The sequence below is a fragment of the Phocoena phocoena genome, chromosome 6 (assembly GCF_963924675.1).
Source record: "Phocoena phocoena chromosome 6, mPhoPho1.1, whole genome shotgun sequence".
NCBI classification, from domain to species: domain Eukaryota; kingdom Metazoa; phylum Chordata; class Mammalia; order Artiodactyla; family Phocoenidae; genus Phocoena; species Phocoena phocoena.
In genome coordinates, this window is record NC_089224.1 from 104,063,687 (window position 1) to 104,082,531 (window position 18,845).

The window sequence follows — 18,845 nt, forward strand, 5'->3', positions numbered from 1 at the left end:
ACCCCTCAAATGGGGCCCTTTCTCCTGAAGCTCTCAATTTCTGGCAGACAGTGCAGAGCCTTTTCTATACATGTGTATCGCTCCCTTATCAACTTCTGCTGACTTGAGCTGTACGGAGATAACGTCTTTAATCATAATACACTGGGGAAAGAAATTATTTATAAGGACATTAGATCACACAGTCTTTTTTGTTAATCTATTGGAGACAGATAGTGATGAAGATGATGATTCTGCAGAAACATTTACTGAGCATCTACTACGAGACAGCTTTTCTACATGGTATCCTTTCACGTTATTTCATTTCATCTTCACATAATTATGTATAGAACAACTTTATTTTGCAGATGAGAAAACAAAGCTTTTAGCCAAGTGACTTACCCAAGTGGTTAGCTGACTCTAAAGCAAGTCAGCCTCCCTCCCTCCCTCCTCCCCTCTCTCCTTCCACTAAAACACATTTCACTGAATAGTGAAATTCCCCTCAAAAGACTTCAGAGAGTTTTGAAGGCTGGTTTGTGCTCTCAAAGCACAGCTGAGGGCAAGTCTTACAAAACATGCCACGGCACGGCTGAAACTTGAAGACCTTGGGGATCTCAATTGTTCTTGACACCAGTTTCCAATGTGTCTTAGGAAAAAAAAGAATCACACAACTCCTTGGTTTCCCTACACTGAGGAATGCAGAAGGTATTATCTATCCACTTGAACTCTTAAGAATGCCATGACATATATGAAAAGCTGTTTGGAAACAAAGAGGCCATGCAATCAGGTGACCTAAAATTCAGATCACTTTGAAGTTAGTATTTTTAATTTAGAGTCACCAACTGCCTTACAAGTTATAGACCTAACTTGCCTGGTCATTCTCTGGAGAAGGAAAAGCAGAGGACAGGGTAAGCAGTGGCCTTACCAGCAGTAGTCCAGCAGATGTGGAGGCAGGACGGGGATGTACACGTGCTGCCAGAACATGGGGTAGAGCATCGCAGCAGACCCATGGATGCAGGCAGTCAACTGCAACGGAAACAAATTAGAGATTCAGAGCTAAACAATTAAAGTCAGGAGACACTGTCATTTGAGTTCAGCAATAAAACTAAATACATACTTATCAATATATTTAAAATTATAAGTTAACTCAATGACCCTAATTCAAATTTAATAAGAGCTTCCTTTTCCAAAAAATGTATTTTTTTCATGATTATGAAGCTAATTCACAATGACGGTAGAAAAATCTAGAAAATGGAGAAAGGGATAAAAGTAAAGTCTTCACCATCTGAAAATAATTTAACATTTTGGGGTATTACATGCATATGGATTTTTCTAATAAAAATCAGGATTACTGTAAAGACAGTGTTGATTTGCCCTTAAGTTAACATTATTTGCCAGCATTTTCCCCATATCTTTAAACATTCTTAGAAAACATGTTTTCATGCCACTCAATGAATTTCCCATACTATATTTAACCACTCTTCCATCATTAATTCATATAATCGGATCAGGTCAATAATTTTTATATATGGTTCCTAGATGCAGAATTTAAAGACAAAGGTTATAAATATTTTAAGGCACTTAATAAATATAATAATTGTATTAGTATAATAAATAGAGAAGGACTGAGGCTCCTTCTACCCCCCCATCCATGTACTGGAATGCTGGCCTCCCTGCACCTCACTGTACCTATCTTCATTTTATTTTTATTTCTCTGATCATGACTGAAGCTGAACATCTTGTTATATGTTCTAAACTATATTTCTTAAGTAAATGGTCTGTTCATATTCTTAGTCCACTTTTTCTAATGAGAACTAGCATTTTTTAATTGATTTAAAAGCAAATACTGGATATGCAAAGCATAGTAATCCTTTGCAATGTTTTTGAAAATAATTTATCCTTATTTAATTTTCTTTGAATTTTTGGCTAAAGAGAAGGCTTAAATAATTACATGGGCAAATATTTTCCTTCTTGATGGTGTCCACTGCTTTTATACTAAGAAAGTCCTCCAAATTTTTCCTCAGCATTTAACTCTTTAATCCAGCTGGAATTAATTTAGGTTTAAGGACTGAGGTGAGAATTTATTTTTTCCATTTAGTTAATCAAGTGCTCCAGCACCGTTTACTGACTAATCCTTCCACTCCCTCCTCTTTTGACTTGTCCCTATTTCATATTTCTTTATTTTCTTAAGAGCTAGACACTTCATACAATCAGTATTTTATATAACAGAAAAATTAGGAAACAAAGATACGATGGAATAAAATTGCTACAAAATTCAATATAGTGAAAGAAGGAAAAAAACCAACACCTTTGGAGATAGGACTATGAAGTGACAAAAGTCAACAGCAAATGTTTCTTTCTGCCTTTTTTCTTTAATGTTTCTTTGGTTTCTGGGAAGCCTGTTCCCCTGAGGACTTTGCTTCTTTTGGAAGCTGTTAACTGGCCTTTGCTGACAGAAGGACATTTACGTGGCAAAAGAGTGACGCGCCAAGGCCCAGTTAAAAGAATCCCAGAGGTTAGTGTAACATGAACAGCTTTAAACTGGATATTCTGCTGACGGTTCACAGTTGTGAGAACTGTGTATTAAATCCAGGGCCTAAATTTCCCCCTCCTTTTCCCTCCAGACCCTGTTCTTTAAATCAGGTACATGCCATGAACAGGAGCTTATCCAACAAGCTCGCAAGAGCAATTCCCAGTGACTCTGCCAAGGCTTGTAGGTTTAATACATTTTTTCTCAACCCATTTCGGTAGGTTACAACATAACGGAGGCTGTCTGTCATAGTATACATGACTAATCTCTTTGGGCTTAGAAGAGATAAAAAATCTTTGCTGGTATTGAGTGAATGGAAAATGAACCAACTTTACTCCAACTCCACCCTCAAGTCAGGCTGGAGGGTTACCCTGGCCTTTGGCCCCAGCTCTTCCTCCCCATCCATTAACCAACTGCCAAAGTACTCTTACTAAAGTGCAGGTCCAGTCATGTAACATCCTGCTCGGAAATGTACTTGGGGGCACACCTGGAACAGGCATGTCTTCATGTCTTCACCAGTTCCCTGTCTACCTGTAGAGAAGCATCTCCAGCCACAATCTCTACTACTTCCTCCAAGTTTATCCTTGGAATAAATCATTTGCAGATTTAGGAGTAGTTATGTACTCCTTTTCCTCCCTTCTGTATTCCCACTGGCCCAGATCTGTGCCCCTAGCAAACTCCTCCTGCCCCGGGTCTCTGTGCACTACCTTCCTCTGCAAAGCCTTGCGTGGCTCCACTGGGCATGTGCCCCCATTATTAATGGGACTATGACTCTATGTTTGTCCTCTCACTGTAAAGTACAGAAAGACCCTGTCTCTCTTTTGCTCAGTGGCACAATATATATATACATATGCATGTATGTATATGTGCTAGATAATGCAATGTTTCTTGAGTAAATAAAAAACAATTCACACTTAGAATATATTCACAATATAAAGATAGTCAGTGGCTTGGCTTTTCATAGTACTGGACCAACATTTTCATTGAGTCTCACAGAGTAGGGTATATATATATATGACTCAAATTCCAAAACGATAACAGCAAGCTTAGAAATACAAATATGCCACTTCTGGAAAATCAAGTCAACGGATTCATCCATCCATTTATTCAATAATATGCCTACTCTGTAACTCTACAACACAATAAATAAATAAATAAAAGCACTTAAAAATCTATATGGTGCCATACAAATGTAAGGTATCATCATCACATGTATTCATTGGTAATTCTCTTTGAAAAAGTCATTCAATAGAATGTTCCTGGTTGAGAGAGAACTTGAATACCTGCCCCTTTTTAGCTTAAATTGGTTTGAGTCAAAATCCTATTTCAAGCGACACAGTGGCAGAGATCTTATCTTCAGACAATGTTCTTTTCATGTCTCCTTAGCCTCAAAAAAAAACCCTAGCAAGCTAAATGACAAGGTTTTAAAATTACTTATCCCTCATAAAAATCAAACTTTTAAGATGACTGATCATCATTTCCATTGTGGGGTTTCTGAGGGCCAAAGCTCTGCAATTGGAGTAAAATGCTTTTACCCATTTGATTAAGAAAACAAACAAGGAGTTGTTTGGCTCTTTTCCAAAATACTAAATAGCACAAACAACGTGCATCATTTCTTGGAAATAGTGGCTAAGTGGACCACAGAAAAGTGTTATGACATACCTATGCTTAATCAGAAATAACATACATCCCATAAATTATCATTAGCCACTTACTTAAAAAAAACACAACAAAACTCTAAAACCAACCCCATTAAGAAAAAAGAAGGCTCCTAAAGGCCTATGCTCATTCCTTACAGAATACAAAATTTAAAAGTAATGAAAGTATACAATTTGGATTGTAGTCAACAAAGGAGTATTGTGAATATTTAACTGAAGTGCAAGTTGAGGAAAATGATCCTATCAAAATCTCACTCAGTGGGAGAATAGAAAGATAGTATGTGTAAAATTTGCCCAAAGTCATTAGTCACAATGAATATTCATCAGAAGCCAATTATCAATCCCATTTAATGACACCCCAAAAGATTTTGCCCTGAAGCAGCTGAATAGTCTAAGACTCCAGACAAAACTAGACAAATTACACAGCCAACAGCCAGTCTAGCCAGGACACAAATTGTAAAGTAAACCACTGGTGGGTTTTTGGACTCACTTTTCGCAAATTCTGTCCTCAATTAAAGGTACATAAGGTCAGTCTGATTTTGGAACTTTCTATATGGCTCCATAGTTTCCTCTGAGGCAAAGGGAGAGAAAGGAGAAGGCAGTGGAGGTAGGACATGAATGGAGAGCCATCAATGATAGGGTTTGAAAAATCACAAAGACACATTTTTTTTTTCAGTTTGAGGTATTACTTAGGGATAATGCCCAGACTGTCACAATCTTACATACCAATTCAGCTGATTCCTCAGAGTAACTCTGCAATTAACATGGGAAAAGAAAAAAAAAAAAGGAATTTCAACAGAGCATGTGCCACGCACCACGCTGGGGGTTAGGATCTTGCAAAGTACTATTTTAGAGTTAGGCGTGTGTGTGTGTGTGTGTGTGTGTGTGTGTGTGTGTGTGTGTGTACGCACATATACACTCAACACCACATTTCACAGATAAGGAAACAGTTTCAGAGGTGAAATAACTTGCCCAAGGCCACACAGCTAGTAAGTGACAGAACTGGGACTCATATCCAGGTCTATCAGACTATAATGGCCATCTCCACAATGCATAAGTTAACTACTGTGTTGAGTGCCTATGCTGTGCCAATACATTATGCCCAGGATTCTGAGCTAAGTGAAATATTGTCCCTGTTCGCATGGCCAAATTATGTAGAAAATTATGTAGAATTTGCCTTGCTGTTAGATGACCAAATATCTAAAGCAAAATGCCAATTAACAGAAAATAATCATTTTAAAACAAACACAGAGCTGATCACTTCCTGAGGATTAGTTACATTTAAGTAAGGTGGTATAGTATCTTTAATCCATAGGAAATTCTAGACAATGAGGTAACGAGTGTTAAAAGGTTTAGATTCCAATGTGGGTGCACCTACTGGAAAGTCTGGCTTTCTGTCATGTTCCTTTTCACATACTTTCATGGAGCTTCCACTAAATCTCTTTTTTTTTTTTTTTTTGTGGTATGTGGGCCTCTCACCGTTGTGGCCTCTCCCATTGCGGAGCACAGGCTCCGGACGCGCAGGCTCAGCGGCCATGGCTCATGGGCCCAGCCGCTCCGTGGCACGTGGGATCTTCCCTGACCGGGGCACGAACCCGTGTCCCCTGCTTCGGCAGGCGGACTCTCAACCACTGAGCCACCAGGGAAGCCCTAAATCTCTTTTTGATCTGAGCAGGTCACTTCCTCTCCTGGGTCTCAATATGGAAAACAAGAGACTGGACTACATGATCCCTGTCCCCCCTTCCAGCTTTGACAACTTTGATCTACAGCAATTGCCATCCTTTGACATAAAGAATTCTCCTCCCCTGCCCCAGCTCCCTTCCTCAGCCATACTTGACTAAGCGTAAGTACAACAGACTCAGTCTCAAAGTTGGTCTTGCTTTCTCATCTCTGCAGTCACAGGGGCGCACCTGAAATTCACGTGCTATCCAGGAACCACCACTGTTCAGCCACCCCATCTCCATCACCTGACTGTGGAGAGCACAGCCTTCCTCCATGCTTGGTCCCTGACACTCTAAGGATCTCAGAGGTAGATAATCTCAGGAGACCAAGGGCATGAGACTAAAGATGTGAGCTCCACAAGGACAGAGACCACATTTGATTCTCTCCTTATCTCTAACTATGCTTGACACAAAGCAGGTGCCGAGTAAATGTTTGGGGAATGCTAGAATGCCTCCAGCCTAACATCATGAGGAATGGTAGACAAGATTATCAGACATTTAACAAATCGCAATTGCTTAACAGATCACAACTAGAAGCTGTAAATTCCGAAGAGGTATGAGATTCCAGGTTCCAAAAGTTGAAAGAGGAAAAAAAAAAAAAAAATCAGAGGTCAGAGTCACTATTCACATCCAAGAACTCAGAATGTTAAAAGATTAAACTGACACCTGCTTCATCACAGGGTTAGAGCCATTTGGATTTCTCCTCTGAAAATAAACATCAGGAAACTGATAAAACAAAGAATATAGAAAGAGTACCACATTATTAACCTTAAAGACGGGTCACTTTTCAATCTACCCATTTCAACAAAAAATAATCTTATGTAGAACAATTGTAGAAAACCATATGTGTCTTAGAGAAGTTGTTAGCTTTCTCAATTTGAGAACTAGATTCTTCTATTTAATCATAAACCACCCTTGTAGTCATAAGGAAATAAATGGTGCCATGATTCAGACAAGTGATTCAAACAGTGTTTTGATTTTTATTTATTCGTACATGTAAAACCCACTATAAGATCAGCAAAAAGTTTTAAGTAAAACCTTCAGGGACTCTGAAAGTTAATGTACTCAACCCTTTGAAGAGTATGAGAAAAACCTTTAATTATAAATGGTTAAAATTGTGTTTACTATAGTTAGTGAGGGAAGAGTTGGCTTTTTAAGAAACTACCAAAGATGCTTTAGCAGAAAGAGAAATTAGAAAGCCTCAGAAATCAAAGGCCTTCAGCTCTTCTAGACAGATGCCGGACATGTGAGTAGAAAGAAGGAATGTCCTGCTTTTTTTAGAAGTTGAAATGTAATGCTTTCTGTATTTATTTTTTGTAGGGTGGGAAGGGCAATCTATCTTCAAGTAGTTTTTCATTCAGTTGGGTGGAACTCATCATACCTCTTGCTTCTCCACTATTCTCTGGGGAAAGGGAAGGAAAAATTCCCACAAAAACCAACACAGCAACATGGAGTCAGTCGAGTGCCCTACACTAAGAGAAAGGTCATCCAGGCAAGAAGGAAGCTTTTCCAGGCAATCACCTGCCTACTCAATCACTTCTCTTTCCGCCTTCTCTTCTTTTTTCTTAAAGCTACCTACTAACTAGAGTAATCAGAGTAAGTTATTAACAAGGGTAACAAGTTTCGTGCCAAGATCTGACACTTCAAAACATCAAAGCAAATAAAACTGCCAGAGAAAAGCTTTAGCTACCAAAGCAGAGGCAGATACTGTGGTATAGTAAACTACAGTGTAAATAAGCCTATAGCACCATACATGAGGAAACTGCAGACTTTTTTTTTTTAAGATGAAAAAGAAAAAGGTAAAATTACATTGGGATTGATAACAATTCATTTAAATACATGGACAGCTACTTCTCCATTCTGTGCCTATGACAGATACTCTGACTGTGGAGTGAGGACATGGCCTGCGGATCCCTCTGAAAGTGCAACCATTGGCAGTGGATCCAAGCTGGCACTCAAGAAGAAATCTATTTTCATCCCCAAGTCTAGTATAAGTGGATATTTACATTTCTTTGAAAATATTTCTAAGATCATAATTTATGTTTAGCTAATTTATATATTGCTTTAATAAAGAATCTCATTTTTTAAAAGAAAGCAAGCATAACTGAACATAGAATCATGAGAACCTATCTGTCAGGCATCCACATGTGAAAAAGAAACTAAGAAACCTTCAAGTGGTAGGAGTTACTAAATTTGAAGGCATAGGGAAAAAAAAAATTTCCCCTGCATAGTTTTGTCAGACAAATCCAACCTCAGAAAGTGACAGTAAACTCAGAAAGATTGAAGCTATAAACAGACACCACCATGACCACTTACTCAGCATTTACTATCTGCCGAGCACTGTTCTAAGTGCTTTACATGTACTATTTAACTCACTTAATCTTCACAGCAACCCTATAAGGTAGGTAGCATTATTGTTCCCATTTACAGATGAGGAAACTAAGATTCCTAGATGTTAAGGACTTTGTGTAAGGTCACAGTAGTGGCAGAAGTAGGCTCTAAACCTAGGGAGTCTAGCTCTGGAGTTCGTGCTCTTAGCTCATAGGAAACTGCCTCAGTGCTATGATCTGTATTAATCCGACAATTACTGAGTATCCACTATGTGTACATGCCACGCCCTCAAGCAATTTAAAATAGAAAAAGATCAAAATGCGAATAATCGATTTCAACACAAACGCATTAGGAAAGAGGTGCTGTAACAGAGGTTCAACTGTGCTAGTGTATAAAGAAGGAATCGTTAATTCTGCCTGGGGCAAGAATCAGGCCTGCTTCCCAGAGAGAGAGGCAGGAGAGCAGAGCCTGGAAAGATGAAGACAGGAAGCGGTTAGTCTTCCTCTCTGGGAGGCTGGTCAGGTGGTAATGCTAGGTCAAGTGAACATAGCAGCTTCTTAGGCCACTCCAGCTCTACGTAGTGATGACTGGAGACTTGAAGAAGAAATGACAATTTAGTCAATGACTATGTGACTAGTGAGAAGTGGGTGGATATGGAAAATCTCATACGAGTTGCCATGACTATTCTCTGTTTTTTGGATTCATTCACCATCCACTCTCACCAGTTGTACTAATTAAATCTTCAGAGCTCTTCCAGGATCTCTATTGCCTTCTTTGCTTCTGAAAGTCAAATCAGACCTTACTGCCCTGACAAGGTAGGATTCAGAGTCAACATTTACTAAATGAGTAGTATGTGCCAGCAGTGGGCTACCTGCTTTCATATCTATGGCCACTGAATCCTTTCAACAACCCTGAGGCGCGTATTACTACTAACCTCTTTTTACAGAAGAGGACAGAGAGTCTCAGAAGGATTAAGTAAATTGCCCAAGGCGACGTGGCTAGGGAGGATTAAGTTACACAGGTAGAAATTGAACAAAACCATCCTGACTTGAAGTCTGGTGCTCTCTCCTTCAGCTCTGCTGTCCTTTTTCTTGGGAAAACACAGCAGAAGCAGGGCTGTCTGAATCATCTAGCTGGGAGAACACACAGATATCGAGATAGCAGAAGAGAAAAAATGTGAACTTTCACAAGGTCTATACTAGCCCCTAACTACCTAGTCTAACCTCACATCACACGACACTTGCTCACCAGTGACCACACTTTCAGTTTGCAGAAGCCATAGGAAATTACGAGTTCTTGTTCTCACTGACTCAGCACATAGTACAGCACAGCTCCAATTCCTTTAACGAAATCCACACAGATGCCTGCCAATGTGAGTGCCATTTAGGGCTTTTGCAAGTATATTAAGATGTCAGTGACTTGAATATTACCTGTTAGTGTTTTTTAGTAGAGATTTGATTCATAAGAGTCATATAAAAAAGCTATCAGTCTTATAATCTGAAGAACATACCATTTGTTTTACAAATTGACCACACTACTAAAATAATAAACAAGATACCCTGCCAATGTTCTCAATGCAATGGCTAAAAAGAAACATCACCTCTCTAGATCTATTTATACACATGTATCTAAAATTACACTGGTGGACTACATCAGCACCCAACATTACTGAGACCTTAAATAGGATATACTTAGCTCTGTCCTGTTCTAGACCTGCCAATGTCAAAACCAGAGGTCTCTCAAAGAGAAATATGGAAACAAAGGATTTTTTAGTGCTAATCTGTACTCACAAATATTTTCTAAACAAACTTAATCAGCCTCTATTACATAGTCTCAAAATGAAAAGAACTCTAATGATGCAAAATAATCAAAGAATAAATACTGTCTTAGAGAACTGTCTATTCACTGGTTCTGAATCTGCTTGTGTATCAATCATTTGGGGAACCTTAAAAAGATAGACATCCCACGGTCCCATGTTAGATCTTTTGAATCAGAATGTCTGGAGGTGGTGCCCAAGAACTTGAATTTTTAACAAATTCTCTGAGTGATTTCTAACACAACTAGCCCATGGATCAGAACTTGGGAATCACTAACAATCTGAATCCTCTGGCTAGTCCAAAACATGTGCTCAATGTGTTGAAGCAAGAGGCAGGAGAGGAAGGTAAGAACTAGTAGGGAGACCATGGCTGGTTGATGTCACAACAATTTTTAAAGTATTGCAAATTAAACTGTTGTTACTCTATATATTACATAGTTTATATAGTCTCCATAACATCAAGGTTCTTCATTCTAGTTACAGTTCAACATGAACAAGAGAAAACGAACTCACACATAATTACGTGGAGAACATAGTTCAAAAAGCAGTTAATTGTATTTACATTTAAAAACCACATAAATAAAACATACCAATCTTTACTCCTATTTCCTGCCAATGGAAGTTCCTTTCATCCATTTCTAAGTTTTTAATATTCTCTGAGCCACAATAAAATTTTATGTGATGGAGATTAGACAGGCTATGCTATTTGAAAGTTTGGCTGCAGAGTCTGTGTTTCATGCCACTTCATTACATTTTGTTAAGGATTTCCCTCTTCACCAAAAGGGATTAGTTTTCTTCTCACTTCTTTGAATACTCTTCTTAGGTTGTTAGTGTGAACTAGGTTAATCTCTCTCTTTTTTAACATATAAAAGATGAACAGACAAAATGTTCGATTTATTTTATTTTTTAAATGGAACACTAAATTTAGTCTTAGAATTCTCTGTTTGGTAAGTTTCCAGTTACAAGGTCTTGGCTTCCCTTGAGCACAGTTTGAAACAAAATAATGCAGTTTGTTCCTACGGCTGGAACATGCAGAGTGGAGTGCACAGGCAAAGAGGCCCTGGCTCTAGTCCAGTATTTCAAACCTTCTTAAACTGCCACTCTCATCTAGGCTTCAAGGGCTGCAGATAAGCAAACAGGATTAGTTACTTCTAGCCCAGAAGAGCTAGGAAAGCCTTACCCACATCATTTAGATACCCAACCCACTACACAGGCTGGGGTAGTCACGGCCAGGTGGAGTTCATCAGGAAAGAAGTAAAGATGAAGCTAAATCTGAAAAACTCCCTAGCCCACAAATTGGCCCTTCTTAGGTCACAAGACCAGGTGGTGATAAGATAGTGGATGCTGTCAGTGGAAGTGGATGGGACATGACTGGAGCAAGGCTGGGAAGTTACTCATCCCTTCACGCCAACACTGAAGTGTCTACTAAGGGTCAGACCTGAGGGCGCGGAGGGTGGGGTGGGTGGGGGAGAGACAAGTATCACCCACCACTCTCCAGGCCACCAATGTCCAAGACCTGCCCAAAGCCCACATTCTCTCGGACTAACAGGAAGACACTGACAGGGAGAAGATATTAGGTTTTTTTTTTTCCTTCTCTACATGACGTACTATCAGAAAAGTAGTAATTATTTTCACAGTTATGGGTACCACACAAATAATTAGGTGTGGAGGCTCAATTAATTAGGTAACAGTCTTGCCACTAAACTGTGCTTCCTTCCTAAGAACTTGTTTTAAAAAGCACCTGCTGAATAAAACAAATACACGTTCCTTTGTAAAGTAAATATGCTTTTGTCATCATTTAACTGGATATTCTTAGTTTTCACTTCTTGCAGCACCCCTATGTCATAGAGGGAGAGATTAGGGCCAAGACACACAGGGGCTGAAAGGAACTGCAGTACACAAAACCTGAAGCCACAGTGAGCTGGGGGAGACATGCCCCAGGGACGCACCAACGCTGGGCTCACAGCAGAGGAGCGGCACAGGTGGGGCTGGGAGAGTCTAACAACATGCAGACAGAGTGGACTGAATCTGAATGGTGCTCATGGAAATGGGGCTTTGGCCAATAGGGTCAGTATGCCAGTTAGAAATTCACATATTGGCCTTCTGCTTCCCTGGTGCCAGGCACATAGAAAATGTTCACTAAATCTGAAGTGAAAAGCTTAGGTGTGCATTCCAAGGCAATATCCAGACTGAAATTCTTTCTGTGATTTCAGATCCATGGTCAACAGAATCATACCAAAAATGTTTCTCTCGGTACAAGTGTCAAAGGGAACTCATGACAAACGAGCTACCAAGGGGGCAGTATGAGATAGTAAGAAGGGGGTTGGCTTGGAGCCAAGAGAAGGGGGTTTTAATCCCATCTCCGCTGCTCATCTTAGACAAGGCACTTCAACTTTCCAACTGCCAATATTCTCATCTGAAAAAGGAAAATAAAACCAACTAGTTCTTAGGGTTCCTGCAAGAACAAATGGGGGGAAAAAAAAAGATTAGCACAGTAACTGGCACATAGTAGGTGGCTCAAAAAGGTTAAGAGAATTTTTAAAGAGTGTGGGGGATAATTGGGGACCTGCCATATAAAATATAGAGCAAATCTAAAGAAGGGTGTCCTACATGCTTAATCTACAGATGCTGTCAATACGCCTTTGGTAGTCTTGGAGCTATGTACAGGCTACATAAGAAGCTTCCCTAAATACTACACAATCAGGATATACCTTTTACCCAAACCAGCCTTACCAGCTCCACCAGCCACATTATCCACCAGCTTTGACTCAGAGTATCTTTTTGGCTGTTTATGAGAACTTTCAGATTCCCTCAAGTGTGACAGATATTCTTAACAATGTGTCTCTGGTTCTTGTGACAGTTCCCACACAAGGATTCTGATGTTCGTTTGAGAGGTGGCACCTGATAAACATAACCTGGTCTCCACAGCAAGCACTTTGAAGGGGCTAAGAGTCATTTGTACATGTAATTATTGCTTGCTTCTCCCTTTCCTGAAGCCGAAGGCTCCCTTCCCCTGACACTGCATCATAATGACCCACCTGCATATCTGTCTCTTCTATGACTAGGACGTGACCTTGGGCAAGTTAACCCATCTCTCTGAGTGGATGGGCCAGTCTGTAAAATGGGATAATATTGCTCTTCTAGGACTTCTGTTGCAATTAGATGATATTATCGCTACAAAGGTCTTATTTTAGACCTACTTGCTATCCAGAAGAGTTATCAAAAAAGCAATATGAGTTAAACTCAGATATGAAAATCTGTAAGAAAAATAGGACCTTTGTGTTAGAAGAAATCTCACTGAAGTATTTACATTAGAGAACAAGATGTAGTTAAGCCTTCCCTATTTATCATTTATAAAGGAAAACGATCAATATACATTAACTGCACAAAAAGAACAAAAACTTAACATTTTTCTTATACAGAATATGACAACATTATTGACCGAGAAAGCCTGAAATGAATATTACCTGACTCTGGACTAAATATGGCTGGGTTTGTCTCTATTGATGCACAGTCATTTTTATGGAAGACGGCACTCTGGGGTGTTCAACAGCTTTTATCTTTCAGATTCTTGATGGCTCTGAGAAGCATTAAGCCTACATCTTATCAAACAAAACTGAGAAAAATCTGGTTTGTCAAGGTATGACAGGCCACATCTGGATCTGTCAAGAGAGGGTCATCAGAAACTTCAGGCTAAAGTAGCCTTTGCATTCTCCTTCATCGAGAAGATAATAAAAAGCCACTATTAAGGAAGTAAAAGACAACAATTAGAAAACTTCTTAATTCTGAAGTTGAAAGGGTCCAGAGGCTTGGATAAAACTGATGTCTGAAAAAAACCAAAAAAAACACAACAACAACAAAAAAACCCTGATGTCTGCTCAGCTACTTATCCCCAGAGAAACTGCACGTAACTGGTCAGGATGCTAATGATCCCATGTGAGGTACAAGGAGACCCCTCCCCTTCCCTAAAGAGATTTCTACCATCAATTAGTAAAACTCAGAACTCAGTTAAGAATCAACTGTTTGTTAAAAAAAATTTTTTTGAGTCAAAGTAATGTGTTTATAGTCTGAAAAACAAAACAAAAACTGCTAAAGGCTTATACTACTGGCAAATAGCAGTCCATCTCATGATTTCTTGATTTAAACTTTTAAACATTAGGGCTTCCGTGGTGACACAGTGGTTAAGAATCTGCCTGCCAATGCAGGGGACACGGGTTCGGGCCCTGGTCCGGGAATATCCCACATGCCGCGGAGCAACTAAGCCTGTGTGCCACGACTACTGAAGCCCGCGTGCCTAGAGCCTGTGCTCCGCAACAAGAGAAGCCACGGCAATGAGAAGTCCGCACACTGCAACAAAGAGTAGCCCCCGCCTGCCGCCACTAGACAAAGCCGCGGGCAGCAATTAAGACCCAATGCAGCCAAAAATAAATAAATTTATTACAAAAAAATGTTTACACATTAACATTTGACTTCCCATTACAGATGTTAATAATTTGTCAAAAACATACACATACACCTTATGCCAGACTCTGTTCTAAGAGTTTTGCAAGTATTAATATCTACTCGTTTTATTTGACATGAGGTCACTGGTGACTGAACAAAAGCCGTTTCAGTGGAGGTGGGGGCTAAATCCTAACACAAGACAGAGGAAAGAATGAGAGGAGAGGAATTAGACAGGAAACAGAAATATCTCTCGAGGAATTTTGTTCTAAAAGGAAGAAAACAAATGGGATAAAAGGAACGTGGTTAAGGATGTTTTGTTTTGAAGTTTGGGAGACACTATACCGTGTTAGCAAGTGCCTAAGAATGTACCAGTAGAGAAGAAAAAAATAATGATGCAGGAGAGAGGAGCTCAGTGCTGGAGGAATTTCCGTTAAGGTAACAGGAAGGACGCTGAAGTGTTACTTTCTCTATGAGGCACTCCTTGGCCATCTATCTGAACTGCAATCCCTGCCACCTCACCAGTCCCTATCCACTCTCCTCCTCTGCTTTACTGTACTCCTTGTACTTAGAACTAGCTACTGTACCATATATTTAATTCACCTCAGTTATTGAAGATCTACCCTACTAGAATGTAAGCTTTATATGAGGACAGGGATTTTTGCCTATTTTGTTCACTGTTGCATCACCAGTACCTATGAAAGTGCCACAAAAAATATTTGTTGAATGAAGTCAGGTGGACAAGCAGAGTGGCTGGCCTAGAAAGGATGGACAGTACATCCACAATAGAGAAGGTGAGTGGAGGACTAGTGACGACAGGAGGTTGACAGGTGTGGTAGGGGCTGGTGCCACTCTCTCCTGAGCACTTCCATTAGATAAGGAGAGAGTTTCAGGTTAGAAATAATTTTCCCTTAGAAGTTTAGACACTGTTTCACTATCTTCTGGTTTCTACAATTGCCATTGCAAAATCTTGTGCAAGTTTGATTCTTAACCTTTGTACAAGAACTATTTTGTCTCTATCCCTGTATTGTAAAATTTCATGATAAAATGGCTTGGTTGGGCTTCCCTGGTGGCGCAGTGGTTGAGCGTCCGCCTGCTGATGTAGGGGACACGAGTTCGTGCCCCGGTCCGGGAAGATCCTACATGCCGCAGAGCGGCTAGGCCCGTGAGCCATGGCCGCTGAGCCTGCGCGTCCGGAGCCTGTGCTCCGCAATGGGAGAGGCCACAACAGTGAGAGGCCCGCGTACTGCAAAAAAACAAAAAAACAAAAAAACAAAAAAAAAATGGGCTTGGTATCTTTTTTAACTTTTCAAGAATTCTAAAAACTATATACATATGAAAGTATGTAGATCATATAAGTGACATTTAAAGGAGAAAAAGTTAACATGCCAAAACCCAGCACCTAGTTCAGGGTTGGCCAACTACAGCCCAAAGGCTAAGTCTGGTGTGCCTCCTATTTTTGTAAATAAAGCTTCTTGGAACACAGTCACACTCACTAGTTTACTGATTGTAAATTACAAGGTCAGAGTCCAGTAGTTGCAATATTGGACCCTTTACAGAAAGGTTTGCTGATCCCTAACCTAGCTCAAGACAGAAAATAATACTTCTGATGTCCCACATATGCCTCTTCCCAACTATACTCCTTTCACTCCCTTTGAGGAAACTACTACCTAAATTTTCTGTTAATCATTTCCCCCCTCCGTAGTTTGTATGCATCCCTAAATAACATACCATTTAGTTTTTCTTACTTGAATTTTATATTGATGCAATCATACTGTATATTCTTCTGTAGCTTGTTTCTTTTACTCAGAGTTCTGTATCAGAGACCCCACCATGCTGACAGTGTAGTTCACCTTCACTTACACAGTGTTCTACTCTATGACTATGTGACAATGAGTTCTCTGTTGATGGTCATGTGGGCTCTTTCCAGGTTTAAAAAACAAAACCCAAAACAATGCTGCTATGAACATGCTCGCACATGTATCCCACTATACATGACCAAAAAGAGCGTGTAGGTATGTGTATGTACACACACACACACACACACACACACACACACACAATTCCACCCAGGAGTGGAACTGCTGAGTGTTGGGCATATGCAAATAGTTCTATGCCACATACTCTTCAAAGAGTAGTACATGAAATTCTCCAATACATCTGCAATATAACACTTGGCTTTATCAGACATCTAATTTTTGCAAACCTAGTGTTTTAATTACTGTAGTTTTAATTTGCTTTTCTGTGGTTACTAATGTGGTTGAGCATCTTTCCATATATTTATTAGCCATTTAGGTTTCTTCTGTGAAATTCCTATTTGTGCTTTTTGCCAATGTTTCTATTGATAGATTTGTCTTCTGCTTTTTTTTTTTTACTGTAGTAGTTCTTTATATATTTCAGATATTAATCCTCTGTCAGTTTTATATATAGCAAATACCTCATCTCAGCCTGTGCCTTGTCTTTCCATTCTCTGAATGGTTTTTTTTTTTTTTTAAGATGTTGGGGGTAGGAGTTTATTAATTAATTTATTTATTTTTGCTGTGTTGGGTCTTCATTTCTGTGCCAGGGCTTTCTCTAGTTGTGGCAAGTGGGGGCCACTCTTCATCGCGGTGCGTGGGCCTCTCACTATTGCGGTCTCTCGTTGCGGAGCACAGGCTCCAGACGTGCAGGCTCAGTAGTTGTGGCTCTGTTGCTAGTTGGGGGCCTAGTTGCTCCGTGGCATATGGGATCCTCCCAGACCAGGGCTCGAACCCGTGTCCCCTGCATTAGCAGGCAGATTCTCAACCACTGCACCACCAGGGAAGCCCCTGAATGGTATTTTTTAATGAACAAAATTCACAATTTTAATCTTTTCCTTTATATGATGCATATTTTGGATTATTTAACTGAATCCATTTCCACTCCAAGATCACAGAGATTATTCTCCTATTTTGTCTTCTAAAGTTTAAAAATTTTGCCTTTGACATTTAAGTCCTTGATCCATTTGGAATTCAGTTTTGCAAGTTGTGTAAGATATAAATTATCTCCCTTTTCTTCCCCATGTGGATTATCAATTATTGAAAAGTCCACCATTCCCCCAGATTTTACAATGCCACCTCTGTTGTATATGAAGAACCCCCACACATGGTCCGTTTTTGCAATCTCTATTCCATTCCATCAGTCTATTTGTGTATCCCTATGCCGTTACTAGCATCTTAGTTACTAGAGGTCTATAAAAAGTCTTGATGTCTGGTAAAGCAAGCTTTATCACCCATTCTTTTTCTTCAAGTATATCTTGGCTCTCCCTTTGGCTTTCCATATTAATTTTAGAATCAGGTTGCTAAGTACTATGTAAAACCCTACTGGGATTTTGAATGGAATTATATATAATCTATAATATACATCATTTATACCTTTAATATAATGAGTCTTCCTATTCATGAACATGGTCATGCTTTTTCTCTATTGAAAATTCATATTGAACATTTGAATTTTCCCTTTCAATATGTTAATGTGGTGAGCTATAGTACCAGATTTTCTGGTATTATCAGCCTTACATTTCTGGAATAAAGTCAACTCAGTTATTATGAATTATATATATATATTTTTTTTGCGGTACGCAGCCACTGCTGTGGCCTCTCCCGTTGTGGAGCACAGGCTCCAGACGCACAGGCTCAGCAGCCAAGGCTCACGGGCCCAGCAGCTCCGTGGCATGTGGGATCTTCCCGGACCGGGGCACGAACCCGTGTCCCCTGCATCAGCAGGCGGACTCTCAACCACTGCGCCACTAGGGAAGCCCTATGAATTATATTTTTTATGTATTTGCTACTGTTTTGTTTAAGATTTTTACAGCTATGTTACTGAGTGAGATTGGCTGATAACTTTTCTTTCTTGTAGTGTCTCTTTGTGTAGTTGAATGTCAAAATTATGTAAGTGTCACAAGAAAAGCTCAGGGGGTATTCCTTCTTTTTTCTGGACTCTTAAGGAGTTTGTCTAAGATTGAAATTACCTGTTCCTTGAGATATTTGATAAAACATACCTGTAAAACCATCCGGGCTGAGTGTTTTGGAAAAAAAAATTATATATCGATTCAATTTCTATAAGTTAAATGACCTATTCAATTTTTATATTTCTTCTTAATTCAATTTTGGTAAATTATATTTTTCTGTTCATTTCACCTTAGTTTTTGAATGTTGGCATAACATTGATAACAGCATTTTCTTAATATCTAAGATTTCTGCTACATCTGCTCTTTGTGCTTGTTGATTTACTCCTTTATTTCATTTTTGTTTTGGGAAGGAGCAGAAATAACTGTGTGTGTTTAATCCCCTACATTTATCTAAACAAAATCACGCAGAAGATACATTCTTCCTTATCTATTACATGGAGAAATA

At 39.5% G+C, this 18,845-nt stretch overlaps 1 protein-coding gene across 1 annotated transcript in view; it reads right to left on the bottom strand.

The window, feature by feature from the left end:
- The window catches only part of DENND1A (DENN domain containing 1A), a 488,338-nt gene that overhangs the window by 219,844 nt on the left and 249,649 nt on the right, over window positions 1–18,845 (bottom strand). Inside the window, exon 9 of the mRNA XM_065879948.1 lies at window positions 902–1,002. Within this exon, the coding sequence (XP_065736020.1) occupies window positions 902–1,002 (101 nt within the window). The remainder of the gene's footprint in view (window positions 1–901; window positions 1,003–18,845) is intronic.